This window comes from Gigantopelta aegis, chromosome 9, assembly GCF_016097555.1.
Source record: "Gigantopelta aegis isolate Gae_Host chromosome 9, Gae_host_genome, whole genome shotgun sequence".
NCBI classification, from domain to species: domain Eukaryota; kingdom Metazoa; phylum Mollusca; class Gastropoda; order Neomphalida; family Peltospiridae; genus Gigantopelta; species Gigantopelta aegis.
Genome location: NC_054707.1, coordinates 72,900,046 through 72,927,349, shown reverse-complemented (window position 1 = coordinate 72,927,349; position 27,304 = coordinate 72,900,046). Strand labels below are relative to the sequence as shown.

The following is a 27,304-nucleotide window of genomic DNA, read 5'->3' as shown; positions in this document are numbered from 1 at the left end:
TTTTAATCCAGATACCGACTCCAAACCCTGAGTGAGTGCTCCGCAAGGCTCAATGGGTAGGTGTAAACCACTTGCACTGACCAGTGATCCATAACTGGTTCAACAAAGGCCATGGTTTGTGCTATCCTGCCTGTGGGAAGCGCAAATAAAAGATCCCTTGCTGCCTGTCGTAAAAGAGTAGCCTATGTGGCGACAGCAGGTTTCCTCTAAAAAAATCTGTGTGGTCCTTAACCATATGTCTGACGCCATATAACCGTAAATAAAATGTGTTGAGTGTGTCGTTAAATAAAACACTTTTTTATTTTTTTCGTTGAATATGCACACCAGTCCAAAAGCCTTGCTTTAGCATTCCTTTAAAGAGGAAACTTGCTATATTTTTCCATTAGTAGCAAGGAATCTTTTATATGCATTATCCCAAACAGGATATAGCACATACCATGGCCTTTGATATACCAGTTATGGTGCAGTGGTTGGAACGAGAAATAGCTCAATGGGCTCACTGACGGGATCGATTCTAGATCAAAAATGCATCAGCCAAGTGCTTTACCACTGAGCTACGTCTCACTCCATTTCACAATGTAGGAAGGAATGTTTTATTTAACGACGCATACAACAGTCTCACAGTTAAAGTGATAACAATATGTGTAGCCTCATGTAATGATGAGCCACTAACTGCCAACAGCTGAGTTAATGATTTGTAATGAGTATACATGGATAAAAATAGAGGATCAGGGTACTTTAAAAAAAAGGAGGCCTGCGAGAAGCAAATCATAACAGAGTAGGGGAGAACACTGGTATATGCAAGACATATTTTATTTTAGAGCCATTTTTTCACTTGATAACAAACTTTCATCATAGTTAAAAAAAAAAGGTGTTTTTCTTTTACGACACCACTAGAGCACACTGATATATTTATTACTGGCTATTAGATGTTAAACATTTGGTAATTCTGTCAAATGGTCTTAAGATTAAAAACCTGCTAATTTTTTCATTAGTAGCAAGGTTTCTTTTATGTGCACCATTCCACAGACAGAATAGCACATACCACAGCTTTTGATATACCAGTTGCGGTGCAATGGCTGGAACGAGAAATAACTTACATCATACAGTCTAACTCTTCTTCTAAATTCATTGACATCAGTTTCATCACTTCTGGGCATTTTTGAAGGTTTTCTGCAAAGTTATTCTGTATTTCGTGGACCCAGCTAAAAGAAAAAATACATCAATATCATTTCAATAAAAAAAACATTTTTAAGTATTATGTAATTATTATTGAAGAAAGCAAAGAAATTATTCCTAGATCAATAACAAGGTGAAGGTTGGGGAGCCCTGAATCACTGCTTTACAATATGGTTTTAATTACAACAAAGGAATGTTTATTTTACAACACTCTCAGCATGTGCTTTGTTTAGCCAGCTGCTATTAATAGCAGAACATATAGTATTCATTTAAATCCATGTGATATATTCATTTATGCTGATCTATACATGTATACAGTGTACCACTACCATTTGTTGATGTGTTTTGCTTGTGCTGCAGTGTTGTTAAAACATTCACTGACTGACTGACTGACTGACTGACTGACTGACTGACTGACTGACTGACTGACTCACTCACTCACCGACTCACCGACTCACTCACTCACTGTTTTTTGGGGGAGTGGGCAATGGTAGTGTTATTGACAAAATGATTGTAAAGATATATTCCCTTCTCTCCAATTCACCCAGTTGTTTAAAAGGACTTACATCTGACAAAGGACAGAATCTTAACCAAGTACTTTTAAAAACTAGATACTAGTCTTATGACATCAGAATTTAATTAAAAATAGTTCTTTAGTACATGTATTACTGTATTATGCATAATGCCCAGTCATTTATCCTGTAATCTAAGCTATATATAGATATTTTTGTTTCAAACAGAGATACATGTTACAACCTTTTTTCAAGAGTGTAACTTACAACACATTAAATTTTATAAAAGCAGGAAGGAAAGAATGTTTTATTTAATGACGCACTCAACACATTTTAATTATGGCTATATGGCATCAGAGATATGGTTATGGACCACACAATAATGAAAGGAATCCACTGCTATCTCGTAATGGGATATTATTTCTGATTAGCAGCAGATTATATGCAGAATCACACAGACCAGATGGTGACCACATTAGGTGAACACTTTACCACTGGGCTATGTCTCACCTTTTATAATGGAGAATATAATTATAATGTGATGTGTCTAAGGCCTATTCTAATACAACTGTCATATAAACCTTTTTTTTCATTGGAACCGGCCTCGGTGGCGTCGTGGTTAGGCCATCGGTCTACAGGCTGGTAGGTACTGGGTTCGGATCCCAGTCGAGCCATGGGATTTTTAATCCAGATACCGACTCCAAACCCTGAGTGAATGCTCCGCAAGGCTCAATAGGTAGGTGTAAACCACTTGCACCGACCAGTGATCCATAACTGGTTCAACAAAGGCCAATGTTTGTGCTATCCTGCCTGATCCTTTGCTGCCTGTCGTAAAAGTGTAGCCTATGTGGCGACAGCGGGTTTCCTCTAAAAACCAGTGTCAGAATGACCATATTATGTTTGACGTCCAATAGCCAATGATAAGATAAAAAATCAATGTGCTCTAGTGGCGTCGTTAAATAAACCAAACTTTACTTTACTTTTTTTCCATTGGTTAATTTTCATGATAAATCGGATGTTAAATGCACGCTGTCATAGGCAACCAGGATTTATCACGATGACAAAATTCTGAGAATTCGTCCGACATGCTGTCACTTAGCCTCATGTGTAGTGTTTTCCATCTTCCATTACATTTAAATGTCTTTATAAATAATTTTCAAAAATATTACTAACTTCAGATAAAAATGATGTTATTGTTCTTATTTTATTATTATTTTGTGCCATTTTAATTAACACTTCATTAGCAGCAATGAACACCCACCCTCCCCGAGTAATGTCTGGTCCCTGATCAATCGCAGCAGTCAATTCGATCATGTGTCATATTGCCTGCTATTCTAGTCTGTGTTCCCAAAATGGCACAAGCAGGTAAGAAATAATTGTATCACAATCTTAAGTACATCATTTTTGTGGGACAATAAAATTCATAAAGAAGACAAGATGGAAATGACTATCGCAAAATTTTGTAAAACTAACAAAATAATACATAATATTTCGTAAATGAAATTATTTTATGTATTTATAAAAACAATATGTAAAAATATGTTAGTAAAAGTTATACATAAGCTTGTAAACCTACCACATCAACATGGTTCTTGTCCAAAATTAATCCAGGCAAATTGCTCGAAATAATTCTATATGAGATTGAAACACTGCTTCATAAATGTAAAGTCCAATCAAATGCATACATTTTGCAACATAAATTAACAGCAAACGAAAATATATTTGTAGTATATTCTGTATTACAATAAATAATGTATAAAATATAGACTACAATACTAAAAGATTTGCCTTTGCTTCGCTCCTATGTAAGTGACGTCATGTCAAAGAAAAGAAAAAAATATTACGTCATACTTTTACTTACTACAAGCGTTTTCATTGAATATTGTAAGGAGAACGGATAATCAGGTTTTTAAAATTTGTGTGATTTCTTTAATAAAAACACAATAAAATTTCTTACAGATACTCCTAATAGGTGTAGTATTAGAATAGGGATAATAACTTTGTCTCGTCTCCAAATCCAAATTTTGTGATAAATCCTTATAGTTAACAACTTAACAGTGATATTATCCCCAAAATATATTATTAATGTATTACCCATTTATGATATGATAAAGCCAGCGTGGCTCTTTACACAGTGGCATATCGAGGCCATGGAACTGTGCCAGCTTTTGAGCAATAAGTTGTGATACTTTAGGACTCTGCAAATCCATCCTTCTCAGTGACTTCGTCTGTAAAAAAACACAAAAAAACACTAACATTTATTATATTTTATTTAGTAAAATATTTGAAAATACCAGTGAATTAATACAATTATTATTAATTGTCAGTCAGGTATGACCATGAAGATAATATTTATGAAGAAAATGAAAGTTTAATGTTTTCTTTGAATTTGTACCCCTTGACCTTTAATGACCTCTGGTGACCCACAGACACTGTTCAAATCTGACCTTCACTGGAATACAATACTGAACATCATACATGGCATAACTTTGACTGTCTCTCTGGTAAAACAATATCTTATTTGAAACCAGTTTTTTTTATATCGAAAAATCAGTTGAATTGAGAAAATTACATTAAAGTTGAGGTTTTGTTTTGAATAGTATGCAAATTGATATTTTACAGCAACAGTTTTGCTAATTCAGTGTGTTGTTTGTGTTTATAAGCAATCACACATAAAAGGTATGACTGTGAAGATAATATTTGTGAACAAAATGAAAATTTACTTTTTGCTTCAAATTGACTTTGACCATACTTTTCAAAGTTGACCTCCCCTGGAACGAAATCCTATAAATGTGGACTGCCCCCAGATTATTTGAGGTGTGAAACTTAAGCTACATGTAAGACACATCTGAAAATCAATGTTTGTTAAAAAAAATTTTTATTTAAGTTGACAAGAATGGACTCTTTAAAAACAAGCATTTAGAGAGTACTGCTAAAGCAATGCAATGTCTGCTACTGGGCTCAACAAATTTTTGTATCACCTAAGTTCAAGGGCCATAACTATCAAAATTGGGAAAATCACCATGAAAGTCAAACTTAATCTGTAACAGTACATCATAAGCCTATACTCACAATTTCAGCTCAATATCTCAAGGCATTGTGAAAAAAAAACATCTGGAAAACTATTCTGCCCCGAGTTGGGCTCCTGGCCTCCAGAGGCTGAACCCTGGGTGGGGACATGCTCGAAACCATAGTGGTACATGAGCATGGAAACATTTTTCAGATCGGATCGGAAAACTATTTGTGGGACAGATGGACAGACATTTCACTTATAGTCCACTCCGGTTGAACTGATAAAAGCTGTCATGACTTTACTAGTGTCATAGTTCAAATTCTGTAAACATAATATTCACAATCCCTCAAACCTTTATTTAAACTGAAATAAATATTTATTTAAATCACAATGTTGGTTTTCTGTTTAATAAGAGGTTATGTGGATGAGATTTTTAAAATTAGCTTTCTGTATGTATCCATTCTGAACGAGTGCACCGATATAAGTTTTATACAGATGAGCAACAAAGTGAATATTGTACAAGTGTAATCTCAACACACAGCAGTCGCTGCATAATAAGACAAAACATAAAATGGGAAATAACAAATGAATAGCTTTAAAATATGGAATATTTTGTCAACATACTTTTAAGAAGGCACACCAACAATTAAGTGTTTTCAGTCAGTTAAAAATAGCCTGCCTTATAGCCCTAAAAAGCTGATTTAGACAAACTGATCCGAATTTACACATGTGTAACTACATACATTTAGAATGCTTAAACACTTGCATTTAAGAAAAACAGGCTTCGTAAAAATTTTTTAGGCCCACTGCATATTTTAAATAACAATGCCTGCATTCTGTATATACCAGCACATTCATCAGTCCCACTTAATACAGTTTCTACAGAATCCAGTATATATAAAGTATTGATTAATAATATGTATTATGTAGTGGGGTAAGGCATACCACATGCTCAACATATGTATTTATATCTCTTTTGTTGTTCATTATACAAATGATATCTAAACCCATGACATCAGTAATTATATATCACTCTGTCATATTGTTAATACTCCACTTCTCTCCATGAAAACAGAAAACATGAAATATCATCTATATAATTATTGATTGGTCAGGTTGTTGGGATTTTTCCATCACCTTTTACTTCACAACATGACTCATACACAGTGTGATTGCCCTTACACAATGCGGGTACCCTCCCCCCCCCCCCCCCCCAGCAATATAAAATCCTGGCTATGCCAATGGGGATGGGGGCGAGGTGTTGGTGGGGAATATGAACCAGTACCCAGAATGTTCATTAGTAAGTGGGAGGCATTAGTGAGTAGGAGACACCACTGCCTACAGTTCATTAGTAAGTGGGAGGCATTAGTGAGTAGGCGACACCACTGCCTACAGTTCATTAGTAAGTGGGAGGCATTAGTGAGTAGGACACACCACTGCCTACAGTTCACTAGTAAGTGGGAGGCATTAGTGAGTAGGAGACACCACTGCCTACAGTTCACTAGTAAGTGGGAGGCATTAGTGAGTAGGAGACACCACTGCCTACAGTTCACTAGTAAGTGGGAGGCATTAGTGAGTAGGACACACCACTGCCTACAGTTCACTAGTAAGTGGGAGACATTAGTGAGTAGGAGACACCACTGCCTACAGTTCACTAGTAAGTGGGAGGCATTAGTGAGTAGGAGACACCACTGCCTACAGTTCACTAGTAAGTGGGAGGCATTAGTGAGTAGGAGACACCACTGCCTACAGTTCACTAGTAAGTGGGAGGCATTAGTGAGTAGGACACACCACGCCTACAGTTCACTAGTAAGTGGGAGGCATTAGTGAGTAGGACACACCACTGCCTACAGTTCACTAGTAAGTGGGAGGCATTAGTGAGTAGGACACACCACTGCCTACAGTTCACTAGTAAGTGGGAGGCATTAGTGAGTAGGAGACACCACTGCCTACAGTTCACTACATTAGTGAGTAGGAGACACCACTGCCTACAGTTCACTAGTAAGTGGGAGGCATTAGTGAGTAGGAGACACCACTGCCTACAGTTCACTAGTAAGTGGGAGGCATTAGTGAGTAGGACACACCACTGCCTACAGTTCACTAGTAAGTGGGAGGCATTAGTGAGTAGGAGACACCACTGCCTACAGTTCAAGCTTATAGTTATACACCTTACTGCATGCAGACTACATAAAATCTTAAACTGCCTGGAGCCAACTTTCAACAATAATGGACTCGAGTAAAATGTTGGGGGTTTTGTTTAACGTCACCAGTAGAAAACATTGATTTATTAATCATTGGCTAGTGGATGTCAAACATTTGGTAATTTTGACATAAGTCTTAGAGATGAAACCTACATTTTTCAATCAGCAGCAAGGGGTCCTTTATATATGCACCATCCCACAGACAGGCAGCACATACCACGGCCTATGATATACCAGTCATGGTGCACTGGCTGTAACGAAAAATTGTCCAATGTGTCCAGTGTTAAAACCAATATAGTGTACATAATTGTAAAGTAAAGTTTGTTTTATTTAACGACGCCACTAGAGCACATTGATTTTTTATCTTATCATCGGCTATTGGATGTCAAACATATGGTCATTCTGACACTGTTTTTAGAGGAAACCTGCTGTTGCCACATAGGCTACTCTTTTACGACAGGCAGCAAGGGATCTTTTATTTGTGCTTCCCACAGGCAGGATAGCACAAACCACGGAATTTGTTGAACCAGTTATGGATCACTGGTCGGTGCAAGTGGTTTACACCTACCCAATGAGCCTTGCGGAACACTCACTCAGGGTTTGGAGTCGGTATCTGGATAAAAATCCCATGCCTCGATGTCACAGGGATTCTATAATACCCGTAACTGAATGAAACACGATTGTCCAAATATCTCTCCTAACTGTATATCTATTAGATCTCTCTGTAACAGGCAGTTATACCCGCTGGGCTCGTCTAGGTCTGATCAGAGATAAGATCTTATATTAAGTATATATTATTATAGCACGTTTAGTTCACTAGAAAACACAACAAAAACACAATACACTTTGGAATCTGTATTAACCTACGCTGACAAATGTACTGCCGCAGTAGTTAATTAATAACAACAATAATAACAACCCAGAACTGATCACTTAATTAGTTAATCTCTAGGTGTCTAGTTTACATCAATATGCTAATCACTTCACAGTGACACAACACCACACGTGTGATAATTGAGAAACGCTAACACACACACGTGTGATAATGGAGAAACGCTTCCAGGGGAACTTAATTAATAAAGGAATTACAACTGCATTCCTAACTGGTTAATTTTTAATTAACCCTAACTACTCATTCAATAACCTTGTAATACAGACTTAATACTGGTACCTATCACAATAAAGACAATAACCTACAGTTTACCTAGGTCCTCTAGGATGACTGGCTAAGCTTTAATAATTATTTAGACAGTGAGCCTACAGTTTACTGCGTCAGATGACCGGCAGCACCGTCTAAATAATATTGGTATAATACAGTATTAAAATATTTAGTCACATCAATCACATCAAGGTTATACACAGAGCAGAAAATATATATTTACCAAAGTCCCGTCTGAACAAATATAGATCGTTCAGTGGACGACGACCGTTCCCCTGGATACCTCCAAAATGTTTCTCCTCGATATCTCTAAATCCTATTTATTCAAAACTCTCAGAGACAGCGAATATCACCTGGGGGTACATCGCGGCACCGAATCCCTACAAGTGCTATTTCCACCGCGACCAAGCAGTATTTTTTTTCTCAGATCGTCAGACTTAATGTCACCAGTTCGCTAGAGATTCCATGGTCGCGCGGAGGTATTACGTAACTACTGGCCACATGGCCTCCGTACCTGGCTGGGTGTGTATTAGACGACCATCGCGCAAAGGTATCATGTAACAAGTTGCCCACCTGGCTAAGTGCATTTGGAACTGCACACGACCTTCTAAAACAATTAATATCGCCACAGGCGAAAAGAGATTAAGAGCATGTACCATCACACTCGACTGGGATCCAAACCCAGTACCTACCAGCCTGTAGACCGATGGCCTAACCACGACGCCACCAAGGCCGGTAGTACATAATTGATGTTGGTTCATACTCAAATAGTTGAACATAATAATTTAATTTAAAAAAACAGAACACAGGACACATGGTACATTATATACAAGTATACAAACTGTACATAATATTACATAACTATCAAACCACTAACATGTTAACAACATCATACACGGAAATTAATAATATAGTACTTAGAATATTGTGTCAGATAACCTCATAAAGTAATGTTTACAATTAAACATGGACATCTTACTTACACTGAAAACACAACTGTGTTGTTTGTGTTTATAAGTAATCACATATAAAAGGTATGACTGTGAACATAACATTTATGAAAAAAATTAACATTTACTTTTTGCTTCAAATTTACTTTGACCTTTAATGACCTCTGGTGACACCCACATATTATTATTTATTTATTTTTAAAATTTTTTTAGTAGTATCTAATCATCTGAAAGACACCTTCTATGTTACAATTACTTACCAATGCTGTTTATTTACATCCAAAATTGAATGCTGAAAAGACTTACACCAGCAATTAACAACACACTATAGCATACATGTTTGTGACACAGACAAGCCAGCTTACATGTAGTTGTCAAGGTGATGAGGTGAGGACTTATTTACGAATAAGGGCCTAATTTCTTAAATGTTGTCAAAACGGAGAGGGGCTTATTCACAGACATGAGTTAATTTCCGGTCAAATACGGTAAATACAGGGCTCATACTTAATGATGGTATTGATGGCAATTACGGTAGTTGCAATATGATCTGCTGTCGGTCAGGGTCTATTTGTTGTTTTTTTGTTAAAAATTGTCATTGGCAGTTTTAAAATTGTGGTTAGTGAGCATTTTACCTATGGCAAAAGTATTTTAAAATTGCCATATAGTTAACAAATTCTTAAGTTCAAGCCCTGAAATACCTTGCAGACATTGCACGCTACTTCTACATTATACGTTTCTAAACTCTATTAAAGGAAACATGTCACGTAAACCATATTTGGCACCAACCATGTACAATTAATTATAAATTGAATCACCTAAAAAAAATTTTTATAAAAAATTAATTACTTAAAATATCTCTATAAAAGAACCCCAGATACGAGCTCTTAGCGGAAATTGCCGATCTTTAATGAGCAGGGCAATCACGAGGTCCGTGACGTCAGAGACGCGTCGCTTGATCTGAAGCCTTACACTTAAAAGCATTAGTCCGTACCACTCATAAAGAATCTAAGACTTGCACAGCTTACCAAAACAATGAGTGTTCGTTCGCAAAACGTTTTGCCGTATCAATATGAGCTGTTAGTAAATGAAGAAAGACACACATTTACTTACAACAGTGATACTGAAGAAAAAACGGATAGCGAGTCGGAGGGTGGAGAAACTGATGGTGCCAGACCAGACCGGTCGACCAATTTACAGCCCGGAGCCCGAAAGCAACCCGGAGACAAAACCAAAACTCGGATGCTAATGCCGAGGTGTATACTGTTCATATTTAGCATAAAGATACACCTCGATATGATGTATTTAAATATGTAAAAAATATAAATGTAGGACAAACATTTTTTGGGTGTTTTTTTTAAAAGAAAAGGTCGCATTTTTTATGTTCGGGCTGTACATAATGAAATCTGTATGCACAGTGTAAACAAACGCTCTAATTTACGACAAGGCGCTTCACTTTCATTAACCTGGCTTGTAAAACAACATAAATGACTTGAGAGTATAATCAACTTTTAAACTAAATATATTTCTATTTGCATCAATAGAACGAAATGGGGTTATAGTATTTTTCTCTCATAAAAAAGTAGCATATTATTAGGCCTATTGGTAGGGTGCGTTAGAGTAAAAACGACCACTCACGATACCCAAGTGATAATTTTCTTTTCTTTGGTACTACGTAATTGGTAAGTTTTGTAATTTTAGATGGGGAAAGTCTACTTAATCAAGGGTTTTACAGCATTATTTACAGTAATGAAGCAGGGCGGCTGATAATGTCTATTAACATTGTACTATAGTCGCGACAGGTTACGCCACAATACCCTGTGATCTTAAAAAAAAACTGGCACGTATTTTGTACGTATGTCTAGACCGTGGTAATCACTTACCTGGTCGATACCCTGCAATATACACCTGCCAATCAGGAATCACATGTGCAGGCCACGGAAAGAAAGGACCAATTAACTAAAACAACACTCCGATTCTCAAGTCAGCCCGTGGATGAAACATATAATTAGTTATTTCGACACCGACAGTAGTGGGTTTTTTTGTATTGAACTTCGTGTTGCTTTGGGGCTTCGGGCGATGAGGAACGTTTTTGTGACGTATTCCGCCCGAAGATTTAAAAACATTATTTAAAAAATTATTATTGTTTTTCTACACGTTTTTTAAAAACATATTTAAATACATCGTACTGAGATGTATCTTCATGCCAAATCCCATGTTTGTATATGCCATATTTAATTACTTATTGACGTTTCCTTCTTCGGACGGTGAATACAGATTTTGTTATGTAGGCCTACAGCCCTAACATGAAAAATCTTTTTTTTCCCAAAAAAAATAAATAAATAAAAAATTCTACATTTTTGTTTTAAACATATATAAATACATCATGCTGAGGTGTATCTTTGTGCCAAATATGTACAATGTACACCTCGGCATTCGCAACCGAGTACTGTTTTTGTCTCCGGGTAACGTTCGGGCTCCGGGCTGTAATTAGGCTGACACCAAAGTACTATGCGGTGTTGGTGTCCAATCTTTTCTTTTGCGATAAAATACACGCGTCTTTCTTCGGATACAATCCTTTGGAAAACCATAAAAAGACAATCCCGATCGTTTAAACTGTTTATTTTTACACCCAAAGGCCGCGCAGTACGGCACTGTTGGACTGAAAAGATCGTAAGCCCCTTACTCCATATATAAACAGTTAACAACATATATAAACAGTTAACAACAATGGAAGAGTACAGCGGCTCTGACGTCACTTCCCTTTTTTTCCGAACGCTCATGAAGAAATATGCATAAATCGTACTTTGATACTGATTAGCGTAATTTCTTAATTTTAAGTTAACTACACGTATTTTATTGTTATAAAGTTATTTGTATATTATTTTTATATCATTTTTCTTTTAAAATGAGCTATAATATGGTCTCGTGTCATGTTTCCTTTAAATTTTTCAACACCTACAGGTGCATGTGAGCATCTACTGTTTAATGTTTAAAAATTATGTAGCAATCTCTGAAACTTGTGTTGTGAATCACAATGCAATATGGAACAAAAATATACATGTAAATACCGGAATGTATTCTTCAATTCGTCCATCGTGGTAAATTCCATAGAGTTTTGGTCCAAGTCCCTTTTCTGACAAAATGGCGAACACGACCGAGTTGTGCACTACGAACTCCTTGCTGGTTTTCGCCACATGACCGTACACTCGCAGCAGGACACAGCGGGGCTCCACAGGTTTTATTTCAACGTCTGACGGAAGATAACACAAGTACAGGTAGTTTGTGAGACCCCCACTGAAATAGAAACCATAAAACAAACGTCAATTTAAAAAATGTGATATCAGGGCTCAATCCCTGACACTACCAAATTTATTTCTGGGGTTAATAAACATCTTTTTAGTTTCATTTTAAATTAAAAAATAAAAATAATAAAAATTGGGAGTTGTTTATTTTAAAAATGACTAGCATGATGATTGATGGCAATAAACATGGCTTTAATTATAAAATTTTACAAACATAAAATGACCTGACAGCAATTTTTAGCCTCCTTACAGCTTTTTTTTTTTTAAAGTGACTAATGCTGCAAATAAACATGACTAAAAGGCTATTTTACTATATGAAGTCTATTTCAAATTTACAAAATTGTATAATAATATATTAGTTTTCCATTATTGAGGAGCTTTACTGATGGCAGTATTGTTTATCGAGTTTCACAAAAGTGCTGTTGGTGACCCCTCTGTCCTACAGTAATTTATATCTTAATAAGGCCAATCAACAGAGTTAAGTTCAAGCTCTTCATGGATGGAAAAATGTAGTGGGTTTCCTTTGCAGGCTGTGTGTCAGAATGCTGGTAATTGCTTTTACTATAAATATGCTTATTATGCTATTCCAGGTAAATTAATTCAGTTTTAGATAATGTTTTTGACCTGCTACTATTATTAGCTAAATATTTTATATATAAATGTAAAGTGCTAAGGGTCCAATTAAATATTATACACTTCCAAAACGAAGCTAAACAAAGATATAAAGTACAAAAATTTATTTATCTCAGTAAGAACAATCTCAATAAATTCTTCACCAAGTGGTCAGTGTATTATTCTCTCTTTGAACAGATTTTTGTAACTTTCCTTGTGCATCGTCTTGTTCCCAGTGGTCCACGCATTAATAATGTAGATACATACATGTGTATGTGTATGTGTATGTGTATGTGTATGTGTATGTGTATGTGTATGTGTAGATATATCATGTGCGTATTTTAAATATTTATGTACGTCGTTCATAGAAAGAAAAAAATGTTTTATTTAACGACGCACTCAACACATTTTATTTACGGTTATGTGGAGTCAGACATGGCTAAGGACCACACAGATTTTGAGAGGAAACCCGCTGTCGCCACTACATAAGCTACTCTTTCCGATTAGCAGCAAGGGATCTTTTATTTGCACTTCCCACAGGCAGGATAGCACAAACCATGGCCTTTGTTGAACCAGTTATGGATCACTGGTCGGTGCAAGTGGTTTACACCTACCCATTGAGCCTTGTGGAGCACTCACTCAGGGTTTGGAGTCGGTATCTGGATTAAAAATCCCATGCCTCGACTGGGATCTGAACCCAGTACCTACTAGGCTGTAGACCGATGGCCTAACCACGACGCCACTGAGGCCGGTTCGTTCATAGAATGTAAAAGGATGAAAGTGTGTTGGTTTTTTTTTGCGTGAAAGAAAGATAAATGGATAGTTACATTGATTAGATATGGAGGAGAGAGAGAGAGAGAGAGAGAGAGAGAGAGAGAGAGAGAGAGAGAGGCGGGGATGGAGAGGGGGTGGGGGTTGTTTTGAGGTGGGGTTTGCAAGCCAGTACCCTAAAGTATTATATTATGTTGTTTTATTATTTTTATGTACACAACCCATGTTTTACCCTTGCCATGTGTTGTTCTAATTGTAAACAAGGGGCTGGCAATAAAAACTTGTAAAAAAAAAAAAAAAAAAAAATTACAAAAAATAATTCAGTTTTCAACTTCAAAAATTATTAATTTGTGGAACTGAACATAAACAAAGGATTTTATTTAATTGAAAAACACAACCTATTTTATACATGTGTATGCGTATGCGTATGCGTATGCGTATGCGTATGTGTATGTGTATGTGCACACATGCATGCATGCACACACAAATGCGTATAGATACAGAGATAGCGATTAAAAAACAGTGAAGACCTAACATTAACGAATACTCCAATTCACAAATTTAGATGGAAATGGTCTAGTACAAAATCATGTATATGTGAACAAATTTGAGACGCAAGACTTTGAGATCAGAATGACGAAATAATAAAATTAATTCACAAACATATTTCAACACTTGCCAAGGAAACTTCCCAAAATTGGTTGGCATTTGTCAAGTAGTTTTGGAGAAGTCAAAGAATTTACTGCTTAAGTGAACTTCTTTATTTAAGGATTGTCTGTTATTTCTTTTATGTTCATCAGGGTATGAAAACAAAAAATCATCCGCAAACTATGTGAATCAGAAAGCCGTTTTCAAATACGTTTGCGGATGATTTGGTGTTTTTTTTGTTTTTTTTAAATATATTTATTTCCCCAGATATTTATATATTGATAATGTCACAGTTGGGGCCCTAAAATCATTATCTTACAATAGATACATAAATATAAAGTGCATTCAATAAAATTACTAGTTAATTGAAACAGTCAAATTTGGAGCACAAAATTAATGACAGACTAAATATATAATAAAAGAGAAATTAAACAGATAGAGAGAAAAGAAGAAAAGAAAAATCCATATTTCCAAATATAGAAAACAATCGTTATTGGCTTTTAGGTTACAAAAAAAAGAAGAAAAAAAGAAGAAAAAACCCACCAACAGTATGTGTCTTCTATTGAAGTTATTTTGAACTATTAAGGCTAAGTTTAATTTTCTAGACATCTTTGCCATGGTGCCCAGTTTTCATCAAACTCTTTATGTGAACAGTTTTTATAGAGTATGTATTTCTCTATTTGTAATTTATCTGTAATTACATTTTTAATTCCAGTTATATGAAGTATATTCTTTTCAAGTTTTATTCTATATATATAATGCTAATAAGCCAATTCACAAATTTATGATTTGTATGTATGCTGCCGAATAGAACCATACTTTTATTAAGCTGAATATATTCGTCTTTTTGCTGTAACCATTGTTCTATAGTTTTCCATAGATCACTGACTTTAGGGCAATTATAAAACAAGTGCGGATGATTTTTTTTGTTCATACCCAGATGAACATAAAAGAAATAACAGACAATACTTATAATTAAATTTGAATTATACAGGCTAATAATAACACTAAAACGTCATACTTTATTTTGAATTATTTTTTATCCATAAACAATAACTCTCAATAAGACAACTTGCCCATATAAAATGACGTCATCAGATATGACGTTCCCTGACGACGCAATTTTTATGTTCATCGAAAAATGAACAAACTACCGTTGCTACGTCTGGACCAATGGGATGATGTTATATTGTAATGAATGTAACAGAAATTTAATTATATAACTATAGTAAACTTCACCACCCCAACCCATCCCTTAAAAAACAACAACACTACAACCTAACACTAATGTCCATTAACTAAATAACTTTTCAGCTGCAAACAGCAAAAGAACTGACCTATTTCCCCATAAAACAGTTAATATTGTTTACGTAACATGTCCTGTATATTTTATTTATACATGTAGTTTCTATTTAGTAATTAATACAAAAGTTATTAAAAAAACCTATTAAATATATAGTATCAAATTACTATAGTTATTAAATTCATAAATAGTTTTTTAAAAATGTCAATTATAAAAATATAACTATTAAAAAAAACATATTCAATATAACATGTTTTTAAAATAACCTAATTCTGTTTCCATTATACCTTATAGACCACCCTTCAAGCACCTGGGGAGTCAGAATGACCGAATTCACAAATTTGTTTCTCTTGTGTGACAAGAAAGCTTCTAATAAAATGTTGTTAGAATTGGTAAAGTAGTTTTGGTGAAGAAGTCGAAGAAATAACACTTTAAATGCATTTCACTACAGAACTATAGGAAACGACAATGACATTAACAAATTAGATAAACCACCTATTATCCTTTACATATATATGAAGATTATTTGGTTTTAACATTTCTGGAAGAAGAGAAGGAGATTTTTATTTAAGTTTCCCCATTTGAGCCCCATCCCTCAGGTTCCCTGAGTGTTGGAATAATCAAAATCATCAATATATTTCTCCATATACCACAGCAGCTTCCCACAAAATTTGGTTGCAATTAGTCAAGTAGTTTTAGAGGAAAAGTTGAAAATGTGAAAAGTTTACCAATGACGATAAGACGAAAATGGTTTGCAATAAGTCACTTAAGCCTCTGGCTTAGGTGACCTTAAAATACATCCACTGGCCTACAGGTTTAGTTGATGTTCAGTTGAGGAAAATGTTGCTGACAAATTTGCTGTCTGTGCACCTCATCAGCCTCTTGACAGCCATATCCAGTCAAGTTGCCAGATTTTGTGGAATCACGATTTCAGAAGATCTGTTACAATGTGAAAAGACACAAATCTACTCACACTAAACATCTAAGCACATTGCAATTTTGATATCCCCAAGTTATTCATGCAAAGATTATGCATGGGATTAATTAATTTGTTATATATTTATTACAAGGGATCACATGTAAAGTACGAATACACAAAAATCAGAGATTTTCTAATCTATTTACTGACCCATGTACATACACCGTTAGTACATTTGATCATCACATCAATCCCTCCATTTGTCAACTGCACACACTGGCATATGTACTCTTGTTAGCAATCACCCCTCCACCCCCTGTCTTCTAATCATAATCAATGCACAAAACTCACCCCCAGGCTTTCTACTACCGTACTACTAGAAAATAATTTGAGGGTACGTAATAAAAAGAAAATAGACAATAAATGGGTTGGAAATGTTTTGAAACGGGACACTGCATTTCAAGCACTTTAACAAAATATAAACAGTAGTCTTCTTACTATAATAATATATCTAAATATTTAAAAAATATATCTATTGAAATGTTGTTTAATTACATTTTCTATCACACCCGTCAGTGAGGACACCATGCATTATTTTTGGTAACACATGGTTGGTTACACATGTATGTGTGTTAACAATTTCAAGAAAGACGACTGACTGCTCCTAGGTTATGACCAGGTCACCACTGCCATACATCCAATGAAAAACTACACAATGAAAATCGATTACATTGCGACGTTAGTTAACCTAACAATCACGGGTCTGTGATGCATAAGTTAACTACAAGTGCAACGGCTGTAAATAACTTTTAGTCAAAATAGATGTTAAAATCTGCTTAAAACCTGGTTTTTTAGTATATATAAGAAATAGAATAATATATTTGTGTCCGTTAGATACCATTTATTTCACAACTCATTGTTTAAAAACGTATCAAACTCGCTTTTGCTCATTAGATAAATTTTAAAACAACTCATTGTGAGATAAATGGTATCTAACACCCACTCATGTATTATTCTCTATAAAATAACTTGAAATGTATTTTGAAATATATTGACAACTCTCCATCAGCTGTTAATGTCTGAACTAAAACAACATTACTGCACTCTGAAAAGAAGATGAAAAGATGAAACCAAAACAGATAAGAAAATGAACACAGTGTGCGTCACTTTGAAACATATTAAAATGTATTTATGCACAGATCAAATCAATATACGGATGCATAATGAAACAATTACTGCACAGCAGACTGTTGTGATTAACCTGTTTTTAAAAAACTATATTTTACATTTATACATGTATGTAGTCTATGTGAATTACAACATATTCATTCATGCAATTTAGGTTGACTGAATAAAAATCCATAACGTTTTGTTTAGCTATTTATTAGCATTCAGAAGCAAATCCCAACCCCTGCAAATTGGCCACGGACATCGGCAATACTGTGGAGATTGCCACAGAGTTGGTTCATTATCCACAGCATTGTCTTTACCTTGGACTATACTGTAAAATAATTTCAAGATGAGGTTGTTTTCAACATATACTCCTAAGTCACAAGAAGTGTCAGCCTGACGATGAGATATTTGTACAGAGAGAGATATCATTCCGATAAGTTTATTCAAATTTTCTGTCATTTATATTGACAAAATATACAACCCTTTTTTGGTGATGAGTGGCCTAATCCAATTTTTTTTCTTCTTTAAATGATGATTCACTTAGGTCTACCAGCCTCAGTGGTGTCGTGGTTAGGCCATCGGTCTACAGGCTGGTAGGTACAGGGTTCAGATCCCAGTCAAGGCATGGAATTTTTAATCCAGATACAGACTCCAAACCCTGAGTGAGTGCCCCGCAAGGCTCAATGGGTAGGTGTAAACCACTTGCACCGACCAGTGATCCATAACTGGTTAAACAAAGGCCATGGTTTGTGCTATCCTGTCTGTGGGAAGCGCAAATAAAAGATCCCTTGCTGCCTGTCATAAAAGAGTAGCCTATGTGGCGACAGCGGGTTTTCTCTAAAAAATCTGCGTGGTCCTTAACCATATGTCTGACGCCATATAACCGTAAATAAAATGTGTTGAGTGCGTCGTTAAATAAAACACTTCTTTCTTTTTTCTTTCACTTAGGTCTGAAAAGGAGGGCATTTGGTTTTGGTGACAGATTGTTACAGAAATTATGCCATTATTAAAGATAAATATTTTATTTCCATATTGCATTAAATATATTCTGACACTTTGATGTAATATAATTAAAAGATAATGATTGAACTGTTATGTCACTGTGGACTGACTATGCTGTATATGATAAATTGTTATCCTTTTACAATTCCATTGTTCTTGAACGTCTGTGTCATTCACATGTTAACGGTCCACAATCATGGCACATTATTAATACAGTATATAAAAAAAAATACATAAAGATTACATTATTAACCATAAAAAAACAAATATACCACCCCAATAAAGTGACTTTTTGTAAAAGGCTCGGGGAAAAAACACTGATCCAGTTGATTTTACCAGCATCTGACTATTTGCAGCACGGAGCATGGACATCGCCCAGAGACAAAAACAAAGCCTGATTGTTAATGCTGAGGTGTACATTGTTCATATTTGGCACTAAGATACACCTCAACATGATGCATTTATATATGTTAAAAACACAAATGTAGGAAAAATATTTTTTAGAAAACTTTACTCAACTCTACACCCTCCCCCCCCCCCCCCCCCCCCCCCCCCACTCCATCCAGAGTCAGGCCACCGATCTTATCTAATTTCTTTTTGACCACCCGATCTAATCTAGCGACTGAATTTAATGAGTAGAATTTTCTTTATTAATTATATTAATTAGAGATGCGCATCAAACTTTTAAAGGCCCACTATTTAATTTTTGGATATAAATTTCAAAATTATCCCCTTATTTTTTTTCTGTCCCGGGACAAGCCCCTGACTATCCAGAGACAGGCCCCGGGATGGACATGCTCGAAACTCTAGTGGTATATGAGCATGTTAAAATTATTCGCACTCGAACACTTCATATATATTGTAAAAGGTATACGTAGATACCAAACAATAGTGAATTACGTTTTTGATAAATGTAGACCTTTAACTATCACTTTCAGCCAACAAATACTGTCACTGGTATAAATAATGAATCTCATGCCATATTGGCAAACAAAACAAAAAACAAACTCATCATTCAGATTTAATTACAATCCTGAAATGCAAACAATGTCAACTGTGAAATGCTGTTGACAATATTTTTCCACAGCATATTTTATGCCATGGTCATTTTCTTAATTACAGGGCTTAAAATCCAGAGAGTACACCCTGTCACAAAAATCTTTTTTTTTTTAATTAAATTTAAATTTAAAAAAAACATTAAAAAAATAATTTAAAAAGTAGGGCATGGAGCTCAGTCGAGGCAGTGTATGTCCTTTCTTATTTTATGTTTGGTCCTCAACGATATATCTGAACATCATCTATACAACACTGACTAATTGGCTATTTGGGTGTCAAACATTTGCTAATTCTGAGGATGTCTAAAGAAATGATCATCTACATTTTCCAGTTGGATCTTTTATCTTTTCTCAGATAGGATAGCACATACAACATCCTTTGTAGGGCACTGGTTGGGACAGTATATTACAATGGGTCTGCCGAGGAGGTTCGAAACAATACAACAATAAATAAAAAGTGTTGAGTAAACTTTGACATTCATAATCTACCAAAAAAAATTAAAAATCACTACACCATTTATCACCCATGCTCGGGTGACAAATCGTGTAGCAATTCCTGCACTGTTTGTCACTTAGGTAATAAACTACTACAGTACATTTGGTTAATACATGTATTTAATGTAGCCAGTGTAAAGAAATTAATTATAATAAAAATTGGGTAAAGTGGGAGGCACCCCTAGTCACACTGAACCTCTTTAGGTCAGTATATATTGCAAAATAAATAAATGACATCATGATTTATCAACCGACATTGTCAAAAGCTTTCATAACGTTGACTAGACAGTCGCATCGGTTGGTGTGTGTAGGTGCACATTTTCAGATTACTGCTAACTCTTGAAACAGTCTAGTCGATATTAATTGACAGGTGTATGCCAAGCAATAGATGTTTACTATCCTTCACCACATAAAAATAATTGATGATTCCATTTTAAGCGGGGAAAAAAATTGTTACAATTAAGTTTTTAGTTTTTAAAAATTTAGAAGAACTATTTAAGTTAAAAAAGATTAACTAAAAATACCATCCATCATTGATTTAAATGTAACATTAAAATAAATTTGTGTTTACAAATTTCATATTTATTGTATACAAAGCCAAAACAATGATGTCACATCTAATTCTGTAGTCCACATTACGTATACTAATGAATGATGGAGACATTTTGTTAATGATGTCTCCACGCTATAAACATACTGATCCCATTATATAAAATGTCCATGCAGTCTTCAAAAATAACAAAAGCTAACAAAATAATTGGAGTAATACTTGCTTTGAACAGTAGTCGGAAGCACGTTATAACGCCTGGCACTAGTGTGTTCTATACAGAACCTTACTTGAATTGGAAAATGATACAAATGAACTTCTTTGATTTTACAACATCCACCCAGAAATAACGATCCACACTCTTTGGAAAACAGCTTACATATGTATCCAAGTTCACACTCTCAATATTATATCCTCCTTAAAGTCGCACGCCCTAGTTTCATCCCGCGAAAATTAATTATAATTTTGGTTAATCTACAAAACTGTAACACACTTAGATCAAGTTTTTATAAAATAGAGTGAAAAAGCAGGTTTTATATCAATAAATACCATGGGAATCCCCGTGACCCAATTACTTGAAATAATTTTGAAAGTTAGTATTCTGATATCACCGGTCGAAGCACAGAAATGCCTATGTAACGACAAATTTCCCAGAGTGCACACAGACTTGGGGTATGTTCCTTTCACCTCTCCTGGGCATGTTCCAACTGTTCTGTCCTGGACAGCGAAAGGGATGAGTTTGAAACAGGAAGTTACTTTACCAACATGGGTGCTTCTGTTGAGGAAGTGGTTGCTGCAGAAATCATGATATTTAAATCGGAATAAGACAACAATGATAGTCCGTTACTGACCATGTTGAGTATACTACAGCGTTTGAAATAATAAATTATATATATAAACCGCAATTAGCCTACATTTGCTATTTGGCACCGGGTAATAGTGGCTAACCTATTGTTATTAGCAATTAGATGCACCGTTTATTATTATTATTATTGGTGGTGGTGGTGGTGGTGGTGGTGGTGGTGGTGGTAGTGGTAGTGGTAGTGGTAGTGGTAGTGGTAGTGGTAGTGGTAGTGGTAGTGGTAGTAGAGTCTGTAGGAACCAGAGGTGAAGAGGCACTTCCCCTCCCCAGGACAAAAATGTAAGGGTTTTTTTTGTCCTACTCTGTTTAAATAAAGGTAACAATATAGCTTGTGCCCCCCACCCCCAAGGTTGTATCCCCTCTCCAGATATCGTAAGACTTAGCAAAATTATCGGTTTTAAGGGTTTGTAACGTTTTGTATTGAGATACTTACTTGTCTGAACTTTGTTAATGAAAATGTTCACGAACCGTGGACGAGAAAACAAACCGAACTAAAATGACAACGGTCACGTGGTATACCAACGTCTGTGACGTTGAAATGGGAAGATCCCCTCTAAAAATAGATTAGACCTTGTCTGCTCAACAATTTTTTCTCAGACGTGCTTTTTTAAGAAATACGAAAAATGCATTTTGTGGTATTACAAACACCAGGATTACCAAAAAACACTTCAGGTAAATGGAAATGTATATTCTAAATAATAAAATGTAAGTAAAGTGCAATTTTATTTGTGAGAAAATGGGTTTAATATCGAAAAACAACGGTGTAATGGTTAACAACTAGGGCGTGTCCCTTTAATTAAAATATGCAACATGAAATTTTTCGATAGGTGGTTAGGCCATCGGTCTACAGGCTGGTAGGTACTGGGTTGGCATCCCAGTCGAGGCATTGGTTTTTTAAAATCCAGATACCGACTCCAAACCCTGAGTGAGTGCTCCGCAAGGCTCAATGGGTAGATGTAAACCACTTACACCGACCAGTGATCTATAACTGGTTCAACAAAGCAAGCCTTGAAATAAGCGGCCAGTCACGGTCACTGTCCGGTACAAATTTGTAACTTGTCAGTAACAATGTTGATTGCGCTGGTCATCATGTCCGAAGCTCGCGTTGTAGTAAAAGCTGGCTGTTTTGGAGTCGAATACACTTAATGCACCGATTAAAAAAAAAAAAAGATATGAATGAAAAAACACAAATGTGTACCAGTGGGATTCGAACCGGTTCGCGGGGCACTTGACAGTCCAACACGAAGTTCATCTACAGTCCATGTACCTGTTTAGTAGGATTTTTCATAGTCTCGATTTTGCGTGAACTTACATTGTGAAAAGTGATGTCACGCATATTAGTAATTGACCTTTCGTACTTAGTATATACATCCTGTGGCGTTTTCGTTTACAGTTTGCAATTCAAATTGCCTTGTGGTTAACAATTAAAGGATGTTGAACAAAATAACTCCAGTCTTTGCTGTAAAAGAACAGACAGGTACCGATAATGACAAATCAACTGCCCCTGTTCCCAGTATCCGCGGCATGCGGCCTCCGATTAAATCGTGCCCCGGAAATTCCCAAACGAATATCTCGCAGAGTAGGATCTTGAAATCTAGCACTTAACTAAAATGGTAAAAGGAGGATTTAGTTAATACAAATGCCTCTTTGTGGCTACAGTTTGAAGAAAACACAAAAGGCAAGGTTACACTTATGACGTGCTCACTCTACAAAAAAATTCTAAAGAAATGCAGTATAATTACGATTTTTCGGACGCATGGATCAAAGGGTCCACAAATCCGTGTATCAAATGCTAAAAATCACTCGGCAACCAAAAATATAGAATATTACCACAAACAAGACACTGATGACATTGAAAATAATGGATGAGTCTGAGTCAGATCATCATGAATCTGAAAGTTCAACACAAAGTGATAGTGACAACAGTTTCATGGGTTTCTTAAGCCCTATCCTAACCGGCCGCAAGTGATGCGAGCGATTGTTGCCGCATCCTAGGTGCGTGCGGTTAGGATTCGACAATTGAAATCCATGATTTCTAAAAGTATAGCTCAAGTCGCTCAGGGCCGGTTAAGATACAGCTTTACCAGAGGACATATATTAATGCATCATAGACTAGTAAGTATGTAACAATAATAAATGTCATCATTTGATGACTATTGCCTTAATTGCTGCATTGGTTATTTAGTAATTAAATATATCAATTATTATTTCATTTTTATTTACAATGTTTTGTGACAGGTATAACTTCTTTTATGTCAGGCACAAATTGATTGGTGTCAGGTACACCAATTTTTTTTATTTCAAGGCTTGCAAAGGCCATGGTTTGTGCTATCCTGCCTGTGGGTAGCGCAAATAAAAGATCCCTTGCTGCTAATCGGACAGCGGGTTTCCTCTCAAAATCTGTGGTCCTTAACCATATGTCTGACACCATATAACCGTAAAATAAAATGTGTTGAGTGCGTCATTAAATAAAACATGTAAGCACATCATCAACATTTATTGTTTTATATAAGAATAAAGAAATAATTTGAGTAAAAAGAATTATGAGTAGCTACAAACTATCACAAATAAAACCAAATAAACTTCCACCTTATTTATTTTAAAACAATAATTAATCAGCTACATAACATTGATGTTGATTATGCATCTTCGGCTAACCCCTTTGTGGGGGCAAACTGGTTATGCATGTGGGGGCGAACTGAAATCCTCGGCAGGACTTTCCTTTGGCACTGTCAGGTATACAGAACATTATAAATATGGTACTTATAATAAATAGTTAGGTTTAGTGACAGTGCCAAAGGAAAGTCCTTCCTAAAGATAAACCTCGAGTCGCGCTCGACAGTTTGTCGAGGTTTATATTGATAACTTTATCTTGATTTGATGAACTACGTTTGCGATAACATGCTACTAAACTATTAGTAATAAATACCTCAAGCGTTTCACAATAATATCATCTTCATCAATGCTGGCCCATGAACTATGAAGTGAATCACGACACCAACGGTAGGCTTTAAGTCGCACTTCTTCGTCATCTATTTCATCTTTTTCAATGGACATTGCGACTTTTCCACGTTTTAGTCCAAACCACGCAGCTACAACACGCAGTATTTTCTGGAAAAATAACAAGGGCTGCATATTGTACAGCTTGCCAAGGTTCATATGCAAATTGTGTCCTACATTCATCGAAAAACAAACAACAGACTGAGAAGATGTCAAGACATCAGTCTCACATGTTACTGTAAACAATCTTGATTTTCTACGAAATACACTGGTTCTTCGTGACTATTTTTTTTTTTTTTAAAGATCGCTTTTACTGCGGTCTGTGAAAGCGCCGAGTGCGCATACGGTCGAGTACCATGTAAAAAAACCATAAAGATATTAACTTACGGAATCAAGGGAGATCATTCATGTGTTTCACACGTGTCCGCAAAATGCTGGAGGTGTTGATTTGAGTAAGTGACAACAGTTATTTATAGATTACTAGTAATCCCCTTTGGAGGTGATGGTAGTAACTATTGGTTACGTTTGTAGCTTAGTTTTAATTTGACATATTTTAATTTTAGTTAGCACTACGTTTTAGTGTAAACAGGAAAACTATGTTTATCAAAGCTTTAATATTTAAATTGTTATTATTTTTTTTTTCTTTCTCTCTCTCTCTTTTGCAGCAGCTTACGACCGAGCTATACCTACTTGTAGTCAGAGAATCAGGGCTTCATCATGGATGGATCCACAGTCATTTTAAATGTAGGTGGTACACTTTATACCACAACTAAACATACACTTAGCAAGTTCCCGGATTCCATGCTGGGAGCAATGGTAAGTGGGCAGTTCCCATCAACTGTTGATTCCAGTGGAAACTACTTTATTGACAGAGATGGAGACATTTTCAGATATATTCTGAATTTCTTACGATCATCAAGACTTGCTGTTCCATCCGACTTTAAAGATTACGATCTCTTAATGATCGAAGCTGACTTTTATCAAATTAATCCCCTCATTGATGCAATATTACACATCAAGGAACAGCAGAGTCCAAAATGTATGACATACAATTTGGAGATAATTGAATTAAGAACAGGGTCGACAGCAACTATGCCAACAAATAACTCCAGAATTAAGACAATATTATCGGGGCAGAAAAATGTTATCATAACTCTTCCAGAGTATCTAATTGGATCGGATGCCATGGAAAAACTGGCAATAAAAAATGGGAGTGACTTCGCAGAAGTTGAACTTATTGGAAGTAACTCTCGTCTGCGTTTAGGAGAAATACTTCAAAACCGAGGATGGAAATTACAAGGTTCAGATCTTTCATCGTCATCAGGCTATGACAAGTGTCTGGTGAACAACAGTCTGATTGTGGAACAGAGCTACAGAGATCAGTGGAGTATTCAGATTGCAGAAGGATCAACTCTACCGGTGCGCACAGAATTTCAGATACAAAATTCTTGATACATGTATGCAGTTGTCATGATAAAATTGGATATAATATTTATATAACAATTTTTGAAGTGGTCATGTTTGCTTGGCTATACTTTATTTCAACATTTTGTAAATTTATATCTTGCTGTTAATGTCAGAAGCAAATTAAGCAATTGTTAGAGGCTTATGTTATAAAATTGTTACTTATTTTTGCTACATTTAAGTAACAAAGAAGTTCACATAAAACAGATTTGATAAAGGCACTCTATAGTATATTTGAATGACTTTTTTTTTTAAAATGACCTTTTTTTTCCTATCCACACTAAATTGCTCTGAGCATCTTTATTTTAAAATTGACCAGGGGCATGCTCCCAAACCCTCCTACAGATCTCGCTTCAGGGAACATTTTCTTTTCAAAATCTTGATTAGAGATATTTCTAGTCGACTGAAAATTTATTAGCAACAACTGTTTGTTTTAAAATTGTGTAGCAATCTGTGAAACGTGCATAGCGAATTGTAACACCATACTGAACAAAATGTTCCTATGATTCCTTTGGGATTTTGGCTCATTTGACTTCAACAAACTAAAATGTGACATCCGCCAACCCCACTCCCTTACAAAATCTTAACTTTCATGGTATGAGTGTCAGGTTACAGAATACAATATGTTTTTGTTTGAGGTTAAGGTTGCCGTAACTCATTCAGAAATTCATATTATTATTTATTTATTTTTTAAATTATGTACAGTATTAAATTATGTACTTTAATCTTGGCCTAGAGCTTTAGAACTGCCGGCTGGACTGTAAACAATAAGTATTAAACAAAATTGTACTGTAAAATGTTTTTCTGTCATCTGTTTATAATTTTGGGTGGGACGTAGCCCAGTGGTAAAGCGCACAACTTGATGCACGGTCAGTGTGGGATCGATCCCCATCAATGGGCCCATTGGGCTATTTCTCGTCCCAGTCAGTGCACCACAACTGGTTTACCATAGGCTGGTATGTGCTATCCTATCTTTGGAATGGTGCATATAAAAGATCCCTTGCTACTAATGAAAAAAGGTAGCAGGTTTCCTCTCTAAGACTATATACAAAAAATATCAAATGTTTGACATCCAATAGCCAGTGAATAATAAATCAATGTGCTTTAGTGGTGTCTTTAAACAAAACAAAGAAACAA

General features: G+C 35.6%; 2 protein-coding genes across 3 annotated transcripts in view; one reads left to right on the top strand and one right to left on the bottom strand.

Annotated features, from left to right (window-relative positions):
* The window catches only part of LOC121381065 (choline/ethanolamine kinase-like), a 41,081-nt gene extending 16,195 nt beyond the window's left edge, over window positions 1-24,886 (bottom strand). Inside the window, exons 1-4 of the mRNA XM_041510155.1 lie at window positions 24,633-24,886; window positions 12,083-12,308; window positions 3,786-3,919; window positions 1,101-1,205 (exon numbers count right to left, since the gene is read on the bottom strand). Of these exons, the coding sequence (XP_041366089.1) occupies window positions 1,101-1,205; window positions 3,786-3,919; window positions 12,083-12,308; window positions 24,633-24,886 (719 nt within the window). The remainder of the gene's footprint in view (window positions 1-1,100; window positions 1,206-3,785; window positions 3,920-12,082; window positions 12,309-24,632) is intronic.
* A 150-nt stretch (window positions 24,887-25,036) lies between these two features.
* Window positions 25,037-26,964, top strand: LOC121381066 (BTB/POZ domain-containing protein KCTD1-like). Of its 2 annotated transcripts, none has more exons than XM_041510156.1 (2): window positions 25,037-25,155; window positions 25,369-26,964. In XM_041510156.1, exon 2 carries the CDS (start codon window positions 25,421-25,423, stop codon window positions 26,153-26,155), a length of 735 nt encoding a protein of 244 aa, XP_041366090.1. In that variant the 5' UTR covers window positions 25,037-25,155; window positions 25,369-25,420; the 3' UTR covers window positions 26,156-26,964. The 2 variants fall into 2 exon arrangements, with proteins under 2 accessions (XP_041366090.1, XP_041366091.1); XM_041510157.1 differs by having other exon boundaries at window positions 25,090-25,155; window positions 25,372-26,964.
* The last annotated feature ends 340 nt before the right edge of the window (window positions 26,965-27,304 follow it).